The following is a 16,370-nucleotide window of genomic DNA, read 5'->3' as shown; positions in this document are numbered from 1 at the left end:
AAAAGAAAAGCAAAACAATCATATTTCTTGAGATACTCAAATCAAAATTCAAAACAACCAACCAAGCATTATCCACAAGATTCATCAATCAACCACACAAATATAAACTAATAAAGCTTTTCCCATTTTGGGGACTTTGGTAGTTAGTTATTGGGTACCACCATGTGCCAGTCACATGACATGTGTTGTAATGTAAGTTATCATTTCTCCAATCTTGATATAACATTAGCATAACTTATGGCTTCTCATGGGGATCCTGATGTAGAGGCACCAGTCACAGGCTGGTCTTTAGGGAAACCAAAATTCTCAAACATGCCCTGAAACAAAAATTTACAGTAAATTGTCATTTTAGACTTTTAGTCCCTGAGTTTTTGTCCAAATTGCCAGTTTAGTCCAAATAGTTTTTTTTTTCTCCCCAGGGTCCCTGACTTTTCCTTTTTCTTGTCATTTTGATCACATTGCCTAACTTAGTCTAAAAACCAGGTTATAATCAGGGGTATTTTTGGCATTAAATTATTATGAGGTTTATAAATTATGTTATAAACTACCACTGGTTATCACTATACAACAGTTATGCCAAAAATACCCCTGGTTATAACCAGATTTTTAGACTGAGTTAGGCAATGTGATCAAAATGGCAAGAAAATAGAAAAGCCAGGGACACAGAGGAGGAAAAAAAAACTATTTGGACTAAAATGACAATATGAACCAAACCTCAGGGACTAAAATGGCAATTTACTCAAAAATTTATAAATATTTAGATAACTAAACTGAATACGAATGTCTTAGGTGATGTTAGGCGGCTTGTTTTCAATGGTTTTTTGGTTTATCATGTTAGCTAGATTTTTATCTGTGCCACATGTTGCGGCGGCAATCTCGCGTTACTTTATTACACACGTTACGATGATGACATTAACGTGTGATGCCTGTGTGTGACATGATTTTTTTACTTTGTCACACACGTTACGTTCGTGACATTAAAGTGGTTAGGCATAGATAAGGGAGTATAATGCCTCTTACGTTGCGGTGCAAAGTCGTAAAAGTAAATTTTAACAAAAGAATTGAAATGTTGGAGAAGATGAGGTGTGAAGTTATTAAGTAGAAAAAGATGGGGGGTCAAAGCTAACATTTACCAAAAGTTAAGGGTCAATGTCACCTACCAAAAGAAAAGGGTTAAATATGTAAAACCGATAAAGTTGGGGTCACGTGAAAAAGGCATGGCCGGAACCACCGACCATACCTTTAAAGATATATAGTAATGTTAGGTTATAAGGGTAGTAGGTAACTTCACATCTTTTATCGCACAAGTGATTGCAGCGGTTGACAAAGCATATTCTGATTTTCTGATTTTAAGGCTAGATAATTAGATTTCGATGAGACGAGAAACTGTAGTAACAAATCTGGTTTTTAGGGTAATTGTCAAAATTACCTAAATACCCCTAGGATCTAACATTTAGTCACTTGTTGTACCTAATTATGTGATAACGATTCTTTAAATGCCAAATAATTACTTTCGGATTTGAAAAAACGTACCATGGCATCGTTGATTGCACAAGCCACACAGTAGTGCTCCTGAAAATCGACATTGGAGGGACGTCAACTAGTATTATATTATGGTTCCTTTTTTAAGTGTTTTATGATTCATAATTTTTTGAGTAAATTACGATTTTGGCCCCTGTGGTTATATCACTTTTACCCTTTTAGCCCAAAAAGGAATCTTTTAACATCTAAGCCCCCAACGTCTTTTTTTCTAACCCTTTTGGCCCCTAACACTAACCCCATCCATTTACTTTTAGGGGCCAAAAGGGTTAGAAAAAAAGGATGTTGGCGGCCAAAAGGGTTAGAAAAAAAGACGCTGGGGGCTCAGATGTTAAAAAATTCCTTTTTGGGCTAAAATGGTAAAAGTGATATAACCACAGGGGCCAAAATCGTAATTTACTCTAATTTTTTTTTCAGAACTAGCTAGTTTGACTTTCAGGGTCAAACACAAATTTTTTTTTCATAATTAAATATACAGGGCTGTCACTATGAGATATATATATATATATATATATATATATATATATATAAAAGACGTTAACTTGCCTGCATCATATACCATTCTTCAAACTCATCGAACAATTCCAGCCGTTCAATCCTGATCAACCAAACATGGATAAAAATCTTATAAAAGAACATTCCATAAGCAACTTAATGAGTAAATAAGGAAACTCGTGAAACCGATAACAAAAGCTTTTAAAAAATGCTCAACATTTTTACTATACAGGATTCATACGTTTCTATGAAATTGCCTTTCCTATTAAGAAACTTTTTATTGTTAGTTTTACGGATTAAAAAAAAGCCCAAAACTTCTTCAAAATATAAATATGAGTAAAGTACACGGATGGTTCTAAAAATACACGGATGGTCCCTGTGGCTTGCACTTTGTAACGTATTTAGTCCCCAACCAACAAATCTAAAGTTTTAGCAGGTCCAAGTTAGGGACTAAATGCGTTACAAAGTGCAAACCACAGGGACCATCCATGTACTTTTGGAAAAAATGGACTAAATACGTTACAAAGTGCAAACCACAAGGACCATCCGTGTACTTTTGGAAACCTAGGGACCAAATCCAAAATTTTAATAAACTACAAGGGCCATTTGTGTACTTTACTCTATAAATATCCAGAAAACCAATACCTTTGTCGTTCTTGAGGTTCAATGAAGCTCGTATATATCTTCAGCATGTCCCATGCAACAGCTCTCTGAAACGCATCATTACTATTACTTAATACACACGATTTTTAACGTTTTTTCGGGATTCCGCATTTAAACCGTACCTGCCAACCTCGGTCGAGGAAAAGGTTTTCCTTTGCAAGCAACGTTGGTGTAGCGTAAATGCCTAATAACCCACAGCCTCGACTCTAATGAAAATGAGACGTAAATTCACATAAAGATGGCTTTCACAAAGTGTTGCAAATCGATATTATTGAAAGCATGTATATGAGGGAACATGACGTTATATTTAGAAGCTCAATTAATGTATTATTAACGAAGTGTAAAAATTTCTATTAAAAAATTAAAGAACCTGTATAGTATATTACCTCCAAATTTCTGATCATTTGCTGCCCAAAAGCATCATGCGGATTAATCTGTTGTTGCAGGAAAATAGATTATGATGACATATAGGAAAGCGTATAAACATATATTATATAAAAATATTAATACCAATTTCATAAATATGCATACATATTGGTATTCATATATTCTTATAGAAAATTAGAAATAACTAGCATGAACCCCCTCACATTGCGGCGGGGGGCGTAAAACCGTGCCAAGTAGTACCAATGGCACATCACCGCCAGCGAGCATCAACACCGAAAAAAAGTCGTATTAAAAAAGAAATAAAAAACAAAAAAATAAATAAAACGAACGGAAAGCAGACGTAAAAACGTAGAACCACGCAAGTGGAACGTAAAACATAGAAAAAATAACTAAGTCGATCTAGGACCAGCGCGTTGCGACGTTGCGACGGGGCTATTAAATGGGAAAAAATAGGCGTAAAAACGTTGAACAACACACGCACGTTGTGGCATGTTAACTCGCAAAATTTAGAGAGAAACGAAAAATGTAAAAGTATAGGGAACTAAAGTTGAAAGTGAAAGTTTTGGGGTTAAATTGTAAAAGATGCAAAAGTATTGGGTTAAAAGTATAAAAGAAATTTAAAAAAAAAAAACAAAAGGTGGGTACAACCCACTAAAGCCCATTGTACAGCCCAAGATTCATACCTAAGTTGCAAATTAGTATATATATATATATATATATATATATATATATATATATATAGGGCTAGGTTAACGTACAAATGCCCTTATCGTACATTACGTACGCTACAATCTCAGCCGTCCGATCATCTTCCCGCATTGAATTCGCATGTTATTTTTTGTAACAATTTCGCATGTTAGTTTTTTAACATGCGATTTCATCAAAATTACCACATGCGAAATTGTTACAAAAAAACAACATGCTATTTCATCAAAATTATCACATGCGAAATTGGTACAAAAAACAACATGCGAATTCATCAAAAATTATCACATGCGAAATTGTTATAAAAAAACAACATGCGATTTTAAAATGCGGGAAGATGATCTGACGGCTGAGATTGAAGCGTACGTAATGTACGATAAGCAATATTGTACAGTACTCTTTACCTATATATATATATATATATACTAGGTTATTGCCCCGTGTAATACACGGGGTGAATCATAATTATAATGTGAAACAAAAAAAATATATACATAATATGATCTAAGTATATATATATATATATATATATATATATATATATATATAATATAAAGTAATATGCAGACCAAATACGAAATAAATATTGAAGTTTGTATAACCATTCATTATAATATGATTTGTTTTTTAGGATTTGTCATAGGAACTTAAAATTTTGTACCACTACTAATATTTATTGTGACATTTTCTTGTTCAAAGGTAACGTGTCTGATTTTATCTGATAATAGATTATTCTGACAGTTATTGTTGGCATAATATTATATTTTTTACCATCCAAATATAGTTTTAAATAAAGGGTTAAATTTATTGAGACTTCGTTAACAAATTTTGCAACAATAGAATAATCTATTTTTATCACGAAATCCAAACTTTGTGTTAATATATTAAATATTTTTATTTTCACTATACAAAATTACATTTACTCGACCCATGTAATCCGTGAGGTTTTTAAGATATAACTTTTTATTATTTAATGTATACAATTAAATTTATTCAATTCGTATAATACACGGGGTTTTTTAGGATATATATAATTTTTTATTATTTAGTACAGAAAATTACTTTTATTCAAACCATGTAATACACATATTATTAAAAATGTATTCTTTTGTTATTTGGTATATAAAATTATATTTATTCAACCCATGCAATAAATAAAATGAGGTTTTTAAAGATATATTGTTTTATTATTTAGTATATAAAATTTATTTACTCAACCCGTGTAATACACATGGTTTTAAAGATATAACTTTTTTATTTCGTATATAAAATTACATTTATTCAACCCGTACAATATTGTTCTTATAGATATAACTTTTTTATTATTCAATAAATAAAATTATATTTATTCAACCCGTGCAATAAATGAGGTTTTTAAAGATATATTGCTTTATTATTAGTATATAAAATTTATTTATTCAACCCGTGTAATACACGGGGTTATAACCTAGTGTAATTTTATATACCAAATAATAAAAACCCGTGTATTGTACGGGTTGAATAAATCTAATTATATATACTAAATAATAAAAAAAGTTATATCTTTAAAAACACTCTGTATTACACGGGTTAAATAAATGTAATTTTGTAACCTTACTGAGTTTTTTTCTGATCATTTTGAACATGAACAAATAGAACGATAGCATCTTAATAAAAAAAATAACTAATTACAAATGTGAAACCCAATAATTTTACTTCTATCCCATGTGAATGGAAAAAATAAGTGCAAACTAAATTTAAAAATTATTCGACATAATCACGGCCCAACTGATTGACCGTGTTACGAATGTTTCGTTCAGGAAAAACTTTCATTTAAAAAAAATCAAGAACATAAGTCACGTGAACATATGCATGAACAATATGTAGTGACTCACACCCAAGGATATGCATGATATTTAAACAGTTTGATAAGTTGGGTTATAGAAACCAAGATGATGATAATAATAATAATAATAATAATAATAATAATAATAATAATAATAATAATAATAATAATAATAATAATAAATATAAATACAATATGAAAATAAGAGATAGAATAATCGATATTTTTTTTATAAAATAAGAGATAAGGGTAAACTAAATAAAAAAGTGTCAATTTGGTAAATAATAATATTAAATATGAAAAGGTAGGAAATTACAAATGTAGACATCTTCAATAAATGACACGTGTCCAAAATCAGGTTTCTTTTATTATATAGTATAGATATATATATATATGTACTAATTTTTACCTTTAGGATATGATTTTATTTTCAAGCTAAATTTACTTATTCCATATTCAAGTCGACATTGAAAGTTTCGAGGAGCGGATGATGATTAAAAAATCAGTACCTGCTCGTATAAAAAGAATACTGATGTAGGAAATGTTCTAGAAGCCCATTCAACGATAGCATTGCTTGAGTCGGGATCCAAGTATATTAACACGCATTCTGCGACTATAAATGTTGGCAAGCTGATAGTAACATTAGTAAGAAGCAGCTTAATAGCTCCACGCAATCATCATTCTTATAAAAATTACAACACAAATACACAATAAGTCAATAACAGTCCGTCCCAAAAATATTAAGACAGTTTCCTTTTTCAGGACATCACTTTTGCTAAATTCTTGAATAAAAATATCTATTTAATAATGGTAATCGGCAAAAATGTTATTATTTCATGTTATTACTGTGACAAGTAGATAGTGCAAAAAGGCTGCTTAAGCTTTAAAAGGAAACATCCACCACCTATTTTCTTAAAAGAGTGAAGTACACAAATGGTCCCTGTAGTTTACCAATTTTTTGAATTTGGTCCTTAGCTTTCCAAAAGTACATAGATGGTCACTGTGGTTTGCACTTTGTAACGCATTTAGGACGTCCCCAGCTTTTTCCAAAAGTGTTTTTTTCGAAAAGTGCACGGATGGTCCCTGTGGTCTGCACTTTGTAACGCATTTAGTCCCTAACTTGGACATGCTAAAACCTTTAGATTTGTTGACTGGGGATTAAATGCATTACAAAGTGCAAACCACAGGGACTATCCGTGTATTTTTGGAAAGCTAGGGACCAAATCCAAAAATTTGGTAAACCACAAGGACCATCCGTGTACTTTACTTGAAGATTGAATAAGCTTTAGAAGGAAACATCCACCACCCGATATCTTAAAAGCGATAACATTAAGTTTCTAAACTAAGGAAACTAGAATATTAACATGAAAAAAGTCAAAAACTAACCGATGCACATACCTTGGATCCATATGAGTTATAATGAGGTCGTTTAAACTTTGTATATCTCTCAAATCAATTGGAAGAAGTTTGTAACGATCGCTGATTACTTCTCCTTTCTCTGCAAAATTGCAGATCAAAATTAATGAAGTTAAAAATTAAATAAATATATTTACACATCAATCAAAGAGTGAATTTCAAGGATTGTCCTTTATCTTTATAACAATTTTCAGGCACTGTCCTTTATGTTTAAAATTGACGAGTTTTGTCCTTTATGTTTTCATATCATACACGTTTTGTCCTTTAGGCCTAACCCAGTTAGTTTTTTCAGTTAAATTTGGTCATATGCTTTGCACATGAGGGCATTTTGGTCAATTCAAAGGTAAGTTCAACAACAGATTTACAGCTCAAAGCTTCTGCAACCTTTGAATTGACAAAAATGCCCTCATGTGCAAAGCACATGACGAAATTTAACTGAAAAAACTAACTGGGTTAGGCCTAGAGGACAAAACGTGTATGATATGAAAACATAAGGACAAAACTCGTCAATTTTGAACATTAAGGGACAGCGCCTGAAAATGGGTATAAAGATAAAGGACAATCCTTGAAATTCACTCTCAATCAAAATTGAATAAAGAAAGAGAATGGTAAATGTAAATCAATGAAGATTACCTTGACAAATTGTTGCGGGCTCACTGATTTTTCCTCTTAACTGCGGAGAATTTTCGATAATGGTTGCCTTTTTACAGGTCACCTATATTGTTTGCAAGTTCTATTATTAATCCAAAAAGAATTTAAAAAGAAATACGAGGGCTGTGGGTGTGGGAAGAACCGTAAACCGTAAATCCTCACCTCCTTGAAATCCAGTTCAACGTACAAATGTGGGGCCCTCCCTTCATCCTGCCAGTAATTTAAAATATATTAAATTAAGAAAATAATCATTGCGTGTGCAAACTTAACTAAATATGAACATTTCTGCATATTGCAATCCTTGTGGAAGAACTTCGGCCACATTATTATATTATATTATAGAGTAAACTGCAATTTTACCCCCTGAGGTTAGGGGTCATTGGCATGTCTACCCCCCCCTATGGAAATAATTGCAATTTTAACCCCCACTGTTCACCCTTATGTCGCACTTTTACCCCCCGGCGTCAAAATGGGTTAACAGTCAACATTTTAACCTGTTGGTCAAAGGGTATAATTGTCATTTTGCTCTTATGTGAAGCTTCTTTGATACAACACCCCCTATAAGTAAGAGACCCCCGCATAATTACCCCCTAACCTTCCCACCATCGACATTCAACCTTCTTCTCCGGCGACATAACACACCGGCGGCAATCATTTTCTCTCCGGCGACATCTCCTCTTCCGATCATTCTTCTCCTCGTCCGATCATTCTTCTCCTCGTCGGATCAGTGGAAATGCCGGTGTTTTGTTGGATAATCCGCTATATCATCCGCCACACCAAAGGTATAATCGACCAATGTTAGTTAATCAGGGTCAGATTTAGTCATTATCATGTTATAAACAGGGTTTAGGGTCAGATTTGGTTCACTGTTGGTTTTTTTACAGTTGACCTGACAATGAGCTTATCAAGCTCATCATTGGTGGTCCACCTGGTGGTCTCTGTGTTTGGGAGGCCTGTCCTCAACTTCCATCTACCACCGGAGAGTTGAGCGGATGTTTACTCTAGTAGTTACTTAGCTTTTGTGTAATATGTAGGTTAACTTAACTTAACTTAATCGAAGCTTTTGTGTAATATGTAGGTTAACTTAACTTAACTTATTTAGCTTTTGTCTAAAATGATGATGATTGTCTAAAATGATGATGATGATGATTTGCAGGTTGTAGGCATAAAGTGTGCTTAATCAGTTTGGGTTGTAGGCATAAGTGTGCTTAATCAGTTTGGGTTGTAGGCATAAGTGTGCTTAATCAGTTTGGGTTTGGGTATAACACACACTGGTTGTCTAAAATGATGATGATGATTTGCAGTTTGTAGGCATAAGTGTGCTTAATCAGTTTGGGTTGTAGGCATAAGTGTGCTTAATCAGTTTGGGTTGTAGGCATAAGTGTGCTTAATCATTTTGGGTTGTAGGCATAAGTGTGCTTAATCAGTTTGGGTTTGGGTATAACACACACTGGTTGATCACAGTTTGGGCATAACACACACTGGTTGATCAAATTTTGGGCATAACACACACTGGTTGATCACAGTTTGGGCATAATGGTGCTTAATCAGATGCATAGAACACTGGTTGTAGGTTGGTACTTGCTATGATACTTCAGGTTGATCATGTGCATGTGCTTAATCAGTGTGCTTGATCATGTGCATGTGCTTAATCAGTGTGCATAGAACACACCCTGCTTGATCATGTGCAATAGACTGAAGTAAATAACACATAGCATGCACAGGTTGATCATGTGCTTAATCAGTGTGCTTAATCATGTGCATTTGCAGGTGGTAAATAACAAATAGCAATAGACTGAAGTAAATAACACATAGCATAGCAATAAAGCAGGTTGTAGGTTGGTACTTGCTATGATAACTTGCTATGCTACTTCAGGTTGATCATGTGCATCTTTTTAAGTTCTATAATGACACTGGAATGACAGTGGTTGATCATGTGCATGTGTTACTGATTAAGCACATTTTTGGTGCAGCAGGTTGTTAGTGCATGTGTTACTGATTAACCACATTTTTGGTGCACTGGTTGATCATACCTGAACACCTTATATAAATGTGAACTAAGTGTATCAATATATCTGCAGCAAGTATTGGAGTGTGATTTGTTCACATTGGACCTGCAGTTCTTATAACAGATGCATAGAACAGGTTCAGAATTAGTAATTTACCAGTTTTGGAGTCTTTGCTTGTTAGTAATTTACCAGTTCTTATAACAGATGTTAGGTATTTAATTTACCAGGTTCAGATTTTGTATTATAGAATCATAGAACAGGTATTTGATTTTGGCGGGAAGGGTTTTCGAAGTTGCAGGGGGTAATGTTGTGTCTTAACACAAAGTACAGGGGGTAATAACAAAGGACAAATTAGTAATTTACCAGTGGGGGGTAATTGTGCGACTTAACAGGAATGTTGGGGGGTAAAATGTAAGGGTAATATAGTCATTTCAACTTAGACTTAACAGTTCTGTTACCCCTTTTGACGCCGGGGGGTAAAAGTGCAACATAAGGGTGAACAGTGGGGGTTAAAATTGCAATTATTTCCTTAGGGGGGGTAGACATGCCAATGACCCCTAACCTCAGGGGGTAAAATTGCAGTTTACTCTATATTATATTATATTAACTCTATAACATTTATGAAGTTTGGTGAACGATAGTTCACATGCTTTGTTTTGTTCCTCCAGTTCAAAATAAAATTATGTTTTTGCCCCCAGTTAAAAATTACAATTTTGTCCTCCATTCAAAATTACGATTTTGCCCCATTTAAATTTATAGTTTCGCCATTAGTTTTGTTTTGTTCCTCCCAGCTAAATTACGATTTTGCCCTCAATTTAAATTTATATTTTTGTCATCGTTTTTGTTTGATTTCCCAGTAAAATTACGATTTTGCCCCCAATGTATAACTACAGACACAAGATGGGGGAATAGTGTCAGGAAGCTGCCTTGCACTCCCCCATTGGCCCAACCAATTTACGATTTTATCCCCGCTTTAAAACTACGATTTTGCCATCATTTCAAAATTACGTTTTTACCCCCAGCTCAAAGTAAAATTATGCTTTTGCTCCCATCTAAAAATTACCATTTTGCCCTCGGTTCAAAATTAAGATTTTGACCCGTTTAAATTTACAGTTTTGCCAATAGTTTTGTTTTTTCCCCACCCAGCCAAATTACGATTTTGCCCTCAATTTAAATTTACATTTTTGCCATTGTTTTCCTTTGCTTTCCCAGTTAAATTACGATTTTGCCCCAGTGTAAAATTACAGTCATGCCATCATTTTAGTTTTTTTTTTTTTTTTTGCCAAAACTATAGTAGTGCTTTGTTTTAAGTGATTGACTCGGTGTAATTTTTATTCGTGCCAGGCAGCCTGGAACACGCTCATTTATCCTGAAAAAAAACAATTTTGCCCCTGTTTAAAATTATTGTTTTCCTAATCGTTTTTGTTTTTCTTAAGCAAAAGTATGATAGTGTTTTAATTTAATTGGTTGACTCATTGTAATTTTTTTGAGATCGTGTTATGAGTAGTATGTACAAGTAACCGAAACACAGACGTACATGTTATGAGAGAGAAATATTCGGCTTAGTGCCCCGCAACGCGGGCAGGGCAAAATCTAGTTATTACTAAAACACAACCCTTAGCCACAGTAGCTAAGGGTTTGTATTTTAGTAGATTATCTAATTACACCCCCTGCTCTGTACTATATTTACTATACAACTCTTCAACTTTAACTTTCCTAATATACATGTTTAGCCCCTCTACTTTAATAAAGTTTTTTCCTTCGTAAATTAACTTTGCTTATATACATGTTTCGACTCTCAACCTTAACTTTGCTAATATGCATATTTAGTCCCTCTACTTTTATTCCTTTTCGTATTTTGCCTTTTAGTGTTTTTCCCTTGCTAACGTGACGAACAAAACTGACTCCAACCGAACAATATCCCGGTATTTTTTTTTTTTTTTGCTTTTATTGTTTTGTCTTTTAGTGATTCTTCTGAGTACGTACGTTGACATTTCGGTGTTCCTTTCCCCATGGTTTTACGTTATCTCTTTCGGTTGCTACACTCGGTGTCAGTACTGTACTAGTACTGTACTGGTAATCAAATTCCCGCCACAATGTGCGGGGTAAAGTTTCATCCATTTAACATTTTCATTTTGTGGTTCGTTTGTTAATTTTAGGCAACAGACGCAAACAAACGTTCATGAACACAAATTGAAACAAATCAATACAAACAAGCGTTCATGAACGGAATATATTGAAACAAATCAATACAAACAAGCATTCATGAACGGAACATATAATACACATATACTTATTAAATATTTTTTTTGTTGGAATTTTGAAGTATTTAAATAAATTATAAAAACTAAAAACACTAATGAACTATCAAAAATAAACAAACATGTTACCGAACGCTCACGAACATAAATGAACGAACGGGACCTATGTTCATGTTTGTTCATTTAACCAAACGAACGAAATTTCTTGTTTGTGTCCGTTCATTTATTAAACGAGCGGACACAAATGAACTTCCCGATGAATGGTTCATGAATTGTTCACTGAACATCCAGTTCGATGTACAAGAAATGACAAACCTGCAACTGAAAATATGTTGTATCAAACCCCGCTCCCAGTGATAAAATCTGCTTTTTGACGGGACTGTCGCTTGATTTTGCTTCGCTATCCAAAAATTGATGCAGAAACTTCCGGAAAGTAGCCCAACGGGCAAAATAACCTTATGAAGACAAAAATAAGTATGCAAAACAAGATTCAACTATCAAGTCATCAAAAAGTCATATAACCTTTAGTTTTTGGTAGCAAATAAAACATACCACGATTTATTATCGGAGATCTTCTCACGGGCCTCCGTACAAACAAATGTACATAGTCATCTTTGATATATCCTTTCTTGACACAAGACCTTTCATCCATATATAGAACACAATTAATATTACCGTCCAAAACCTTAAAAAAATATGATTTAATTCAGTCTATGTGATATATTGTCATGTTTACAAGTCACAACAAAGATATTTGTTTACAACTATAGGGTAAAGTTCTTGTACAAATAATCTTAACATACTAAACATACAAATTGAAGGAAAACTCAAAAAGACAAGGTGGCATTTTTGTAATTATCAATAACTATCAAAGTTACTCTACAAATATACCTAAAAAAACCTAAACCCCCCCCCCCACCCCTAAAAACCTAAAAAAAACCTAACCCCCCCCCCCCAAAAAAAAAACCTAAAAAAACCTACCCCCCCCCCAAAAAAAAAAAAAAACCTAAAAAAACCTACCCCCCCCCCCCCACCCAAGCTAAAATGCTAAAAACTAAACCCCCAAAAAACCTAAAAAATCTAAAAAAATAAAAAAAACACACAAATTATTTTTTTTTAACATTTTTTACTAAAAAATCGCTACTTTTAGTAGCAGCGAAAAATTTTTTTTTTTTTTACTAACAAAATGTAGCGATTTTTTAATAAAAAATGTTAAAAAAAAATGTGTTTTTTATGTATTTTTGGTTGAGTTCACATTTGTATAGTAACTTTGATAGTTGGTGGTAATTACAAAAATGCCACCTTGTCTTTTTGAGTTTTCCTTCAATTTGTATGTTTAGTATGTTAAGATTATTTGTATTTGATCTTTTGCCTACAACTATATATCTTAGAAAAGTTAATCAATGCTGTAACCAACATCATTCAGTTCAGTCTATGTGGTATATTTTTCAATTATTTTAAGAAGCCAGCATTCACATTTTGCACAAAACGGTTGCTTTTATGGATAGTTGGATACCTTATCAAATGTTACTTATACATGAAGCTTATTTCTTTAAATGTCTGAATTGTATGATACCAATAATACAATCGTGGGAAGAACGGAAGATTTGGGGCAAAATGTTACTGAGTTTTTGCTTATCCACAACAAAGATGTTCGTTTACAACACACACACACATACATATACACATATACATGTGTGTGTATGTATGCATGTATATATCTCTGTTGTCAAGGCTCACCCAGGCGCGCGCCTAGGTCCATATTTCAGGCCCAGCGCAGCCTTCTCGCTTTGCTTCATAAGCATTAAGCCCCACTTTCCGACCCTCAGGCGCATTTTTCAGGCCAAGTTCCGACGAAACTTGGCCAAAAATCGTCTGAGCAGGTCTCAAACAATTATACCAACCTTAAACAAGCCTGGAATCAACCTACATTAGCCCTAAAAAAAGCCTAAAGCATGTCTAAAACCCCTAAAAATTGTATTTTTGGACTATACGCCTCCCTAAAAAAACCTCACTTTTTAGGCGCCTTGCATTAAGGCCTAAGGCTCACCCTTTGAGCCTTAAGTGCACCTTCAACAACTATGATATATATATATATATATATATATATTGTTGGTTCTGAAAAGAACGCGTCCGTGTATGTATATATCATATATGTATATGTATGCCTGTGTATGTATGTATGTCTTAGAAAAATTAATCAATGTTGTAACCAATATGATTCAGTTCAGTCTATGTGATATAATTTTCAACTATTTCAAGAAGCAAATATTCACATTTTGCACAAAAATCATCTAGGTTTTGCAACTAATTTCCATTTAGGTTCTGCAGCTAATTCAATACACACACACACACACACACATATGTGTGTGTAGTACACACGTTATATATACATATATTGTTGGTTCTGAAAAGAACGCGTCCCTGTATCACTGTTTGTATATATGATATGTATAGGGCTGTAAACGAACCGAACATTCAACGAACAGTTCATGAACCGTTCAGCGGGAAGTTCGTTTATGTTCATTCATTTAATAAATGGACAAACACGAACAAGAAATTCCGTTCGATAAGTTAAACAAACAAACATGAACAGAGGCTGCGTTTGTTCGTTTATATTCGCGAACGTTCGGTAATGTATTCATTTATGTTCGATCATTTATGTCCATTTGTGTTCGTTCATTTAAGGGTTTTTATGTTGTATTTTTATTTTATTGGCTTTAGTTTAAAAATTTTGAAACCATAGTTATACTATACGCCTCCGCCGACATCCCTCATTTGATCATTTCAATTTCAGTTTGTGTTAAAGCATGAAAAACTTCTTAACTTTTGTGTTAATTACGTTAAGTACTTATTTATTTTTGGTGGATTCTTCATAATCTTTCCGATGAAAAGTGCATATTGTATTTTTAAATGAATATATATAACGTTCGTTTGTGTTCATTTATGTTCATGAACATTTGTTTGTGTTCGTTTCCGTTTGTTTCAGTAAGTGTTCATGAACACGTTCATTTCCTTAATGAACAAACATCATCATCATCATCATACTCAGTAAATCCCACCAATAGCAAAGCTAAGGTAGGGTCTGAGGAGGGTAGATGTAGACAGCCTTACCTCTACCCGTAGGAATAGAGAGGCTGCTTCCAGTGAGACCCCCGGCTCGATTGTAGTTTTGTATCAAGCCTTGGACCTAAGGCACATAACAATCGGGACAGAGACCAATTGGTGCATGTACCCTCGTGTCTTTCAGCTATCAACGCTACCACATGATGCATGATTAACCATCCACCGCTTTTAACGTTATTTTCACGAAATTAGTAAAATAACGTTAAAGTTAGTACCATTTCACTTTTGCCCCCCGAGCGCCCACGCATATATACATTATATGTGCACACCGCAAGCGGGGCAGAACAAACACGAACAAGAAATCTCATTCGTGAACCGTTTATGAACATGTTCCTTCCTTGATGAACAAACATGAACAAGGCTTGTTTGTGTCCGTTCGGTTCGTTTACAACGTATGTCTTAGAAAAGCTTATCAATGTTGTAACCAATATGATTAACTTCACTCTATGTAACACATTTTCAAATCATTTTAACAAGCAAGTATACATATTTTGCACAAAACCTATCTACCTTTTGCAATAATAATATTCCATCTAGGGCTAGGGTTCATTTTACAACAACTAATCACATCTATGATCTCAATTTTCCAATAATTACCGAACACAATGCAACAAAACCTAACCAAAAATCAACCTAAATGGTCCAAATTACCGAACGTTCAGTTCGGAAACCCTAGAAGATAATAATCTGGAGAAGAAATGAATAAAAAGTGATGAAATTTGGGGGGAAAGATTGGAATTAGGTTACATACAACTTGCTAGCGGAAGCATCGTCATTAGTTGCTTGAACAGCTGCTCTGTTGCTCCGTGAATCTGCCGTTGATTTCTCCATCTTCTTCGCTTGTGAATTTGACAGAAGATGGTTGTAATTGAATGCTTGAAAGGAGCTAGTATTGCTTTAGAGCTAAAAAAAAAAGAGTAAATTACAAAAATCGTACTTTATGTATGTCACTTATTGCAAATTGTGTCCTTTATCTTCAATAATTACAAAAAACGTACTTGATGTTTGCAAACTTTTGCAAGTTATGTCGTTTAGCCCTAACTCAGTTAACTTTTTGTGGTTAAACTGACCAAATGGACCCCACATGAGGGTATTTTGGTCATTTTACTCTCATGTGGGGTCCATTTGGTCAGATTTAACCACAAAAATATCTTTATGTGGGGTCCATTTGGTCAGATTTAACCACAATAATTAACTGAGTTAGGGCTAAAGGACATAACTTGCAAGGGTTTGTAAACATCGAGTACGTTTTATGTAATTATTGAAGACAAAGGACACATTTTGCAATAAGTG

At 33.8% G+C, this 16,370-nt stretch overlaps 1 protein-coding gene across 1 annotated transcript; it reads right to left on the bottom strand.

Moving 5' to 3' along the window:
• LOC110900111 (leucine carboxyl methyltransferase 1 homolog) lies at positions 1-15,964 on the bottom strand. The gene is made up of 13 exons (XM_022147012.2): positions 15,829-15,964; positions 12,504-12,592; positions 12,267-12,406; positions 7,844-7,891; positions 7,664-7,745; positions 7,013-7,112; positions 6,124-6,244; positions 3,084-3,131; positions 2,820-2,903; positions 2,680-2,744; positions 2,086-2,137; positions 1,534-1,572; positions 1-317 (listed from the first exon to the last, which is right to left on the bottom strand). Exons 1-13 carry the CDS (start codon positions 15,906-15,908, stop codon positions 246-248), a joined length of 1,020 nt encoding a protein of 339 aa, XP_022002704.1. The 5' UTR covers positions 15,909-15,964; the 3' UTR covers positions 1-245.
• Positions 15,965-16,370: the final 406 nt, after the last annotated feature.

The sequence above is a fragment of the Helianthus annuus genome, chromosome 13, assembly GCF_002127325.2.
Source record: "Helianthus annuus cultivar XRQ/B chromosome 13, HanXRQr2.0-SUNRISE, whole genome shotgun sequence".
NCBI classification, from domain to species: domain Eukaryota; kingdom Viridiplantae; phylum Streptophyta; class Magnoliopsida; order Asterales; family Asteraceae; genus Helianthus; species Helianthus annuus.
The sequence above is the reverse complement of the archived record's forward strand: the minus strand, read 5'-3'. Positions and strand labels throughout refer to the sequence as shown.

Bases quoted from the DNA above. Each gene is read 5' to 3' on its own strand.
- LOC110900111 (XM_022147012.2), bottom strand. From the start codon at position 15,908: ATGGAGAAATCAACGGCAGATTCACGGAGCAACAGAGCAGCTGTTCAA. The intron at 7,746-7,843 runs GTGAGGATTTAC...CAAACAATATAG, and splicing joins TTGAACTGGATTTCAAGGAG to GTGACCTGTAAAAAGGCAAC. The intron at 7,113-7,663 runs GTAATCTTCATT...GCAATTTTGCAG, and splicing joins GCCCGCAACAATTTGTCAAG to AGAAAGGAGAAGTAATCAGC.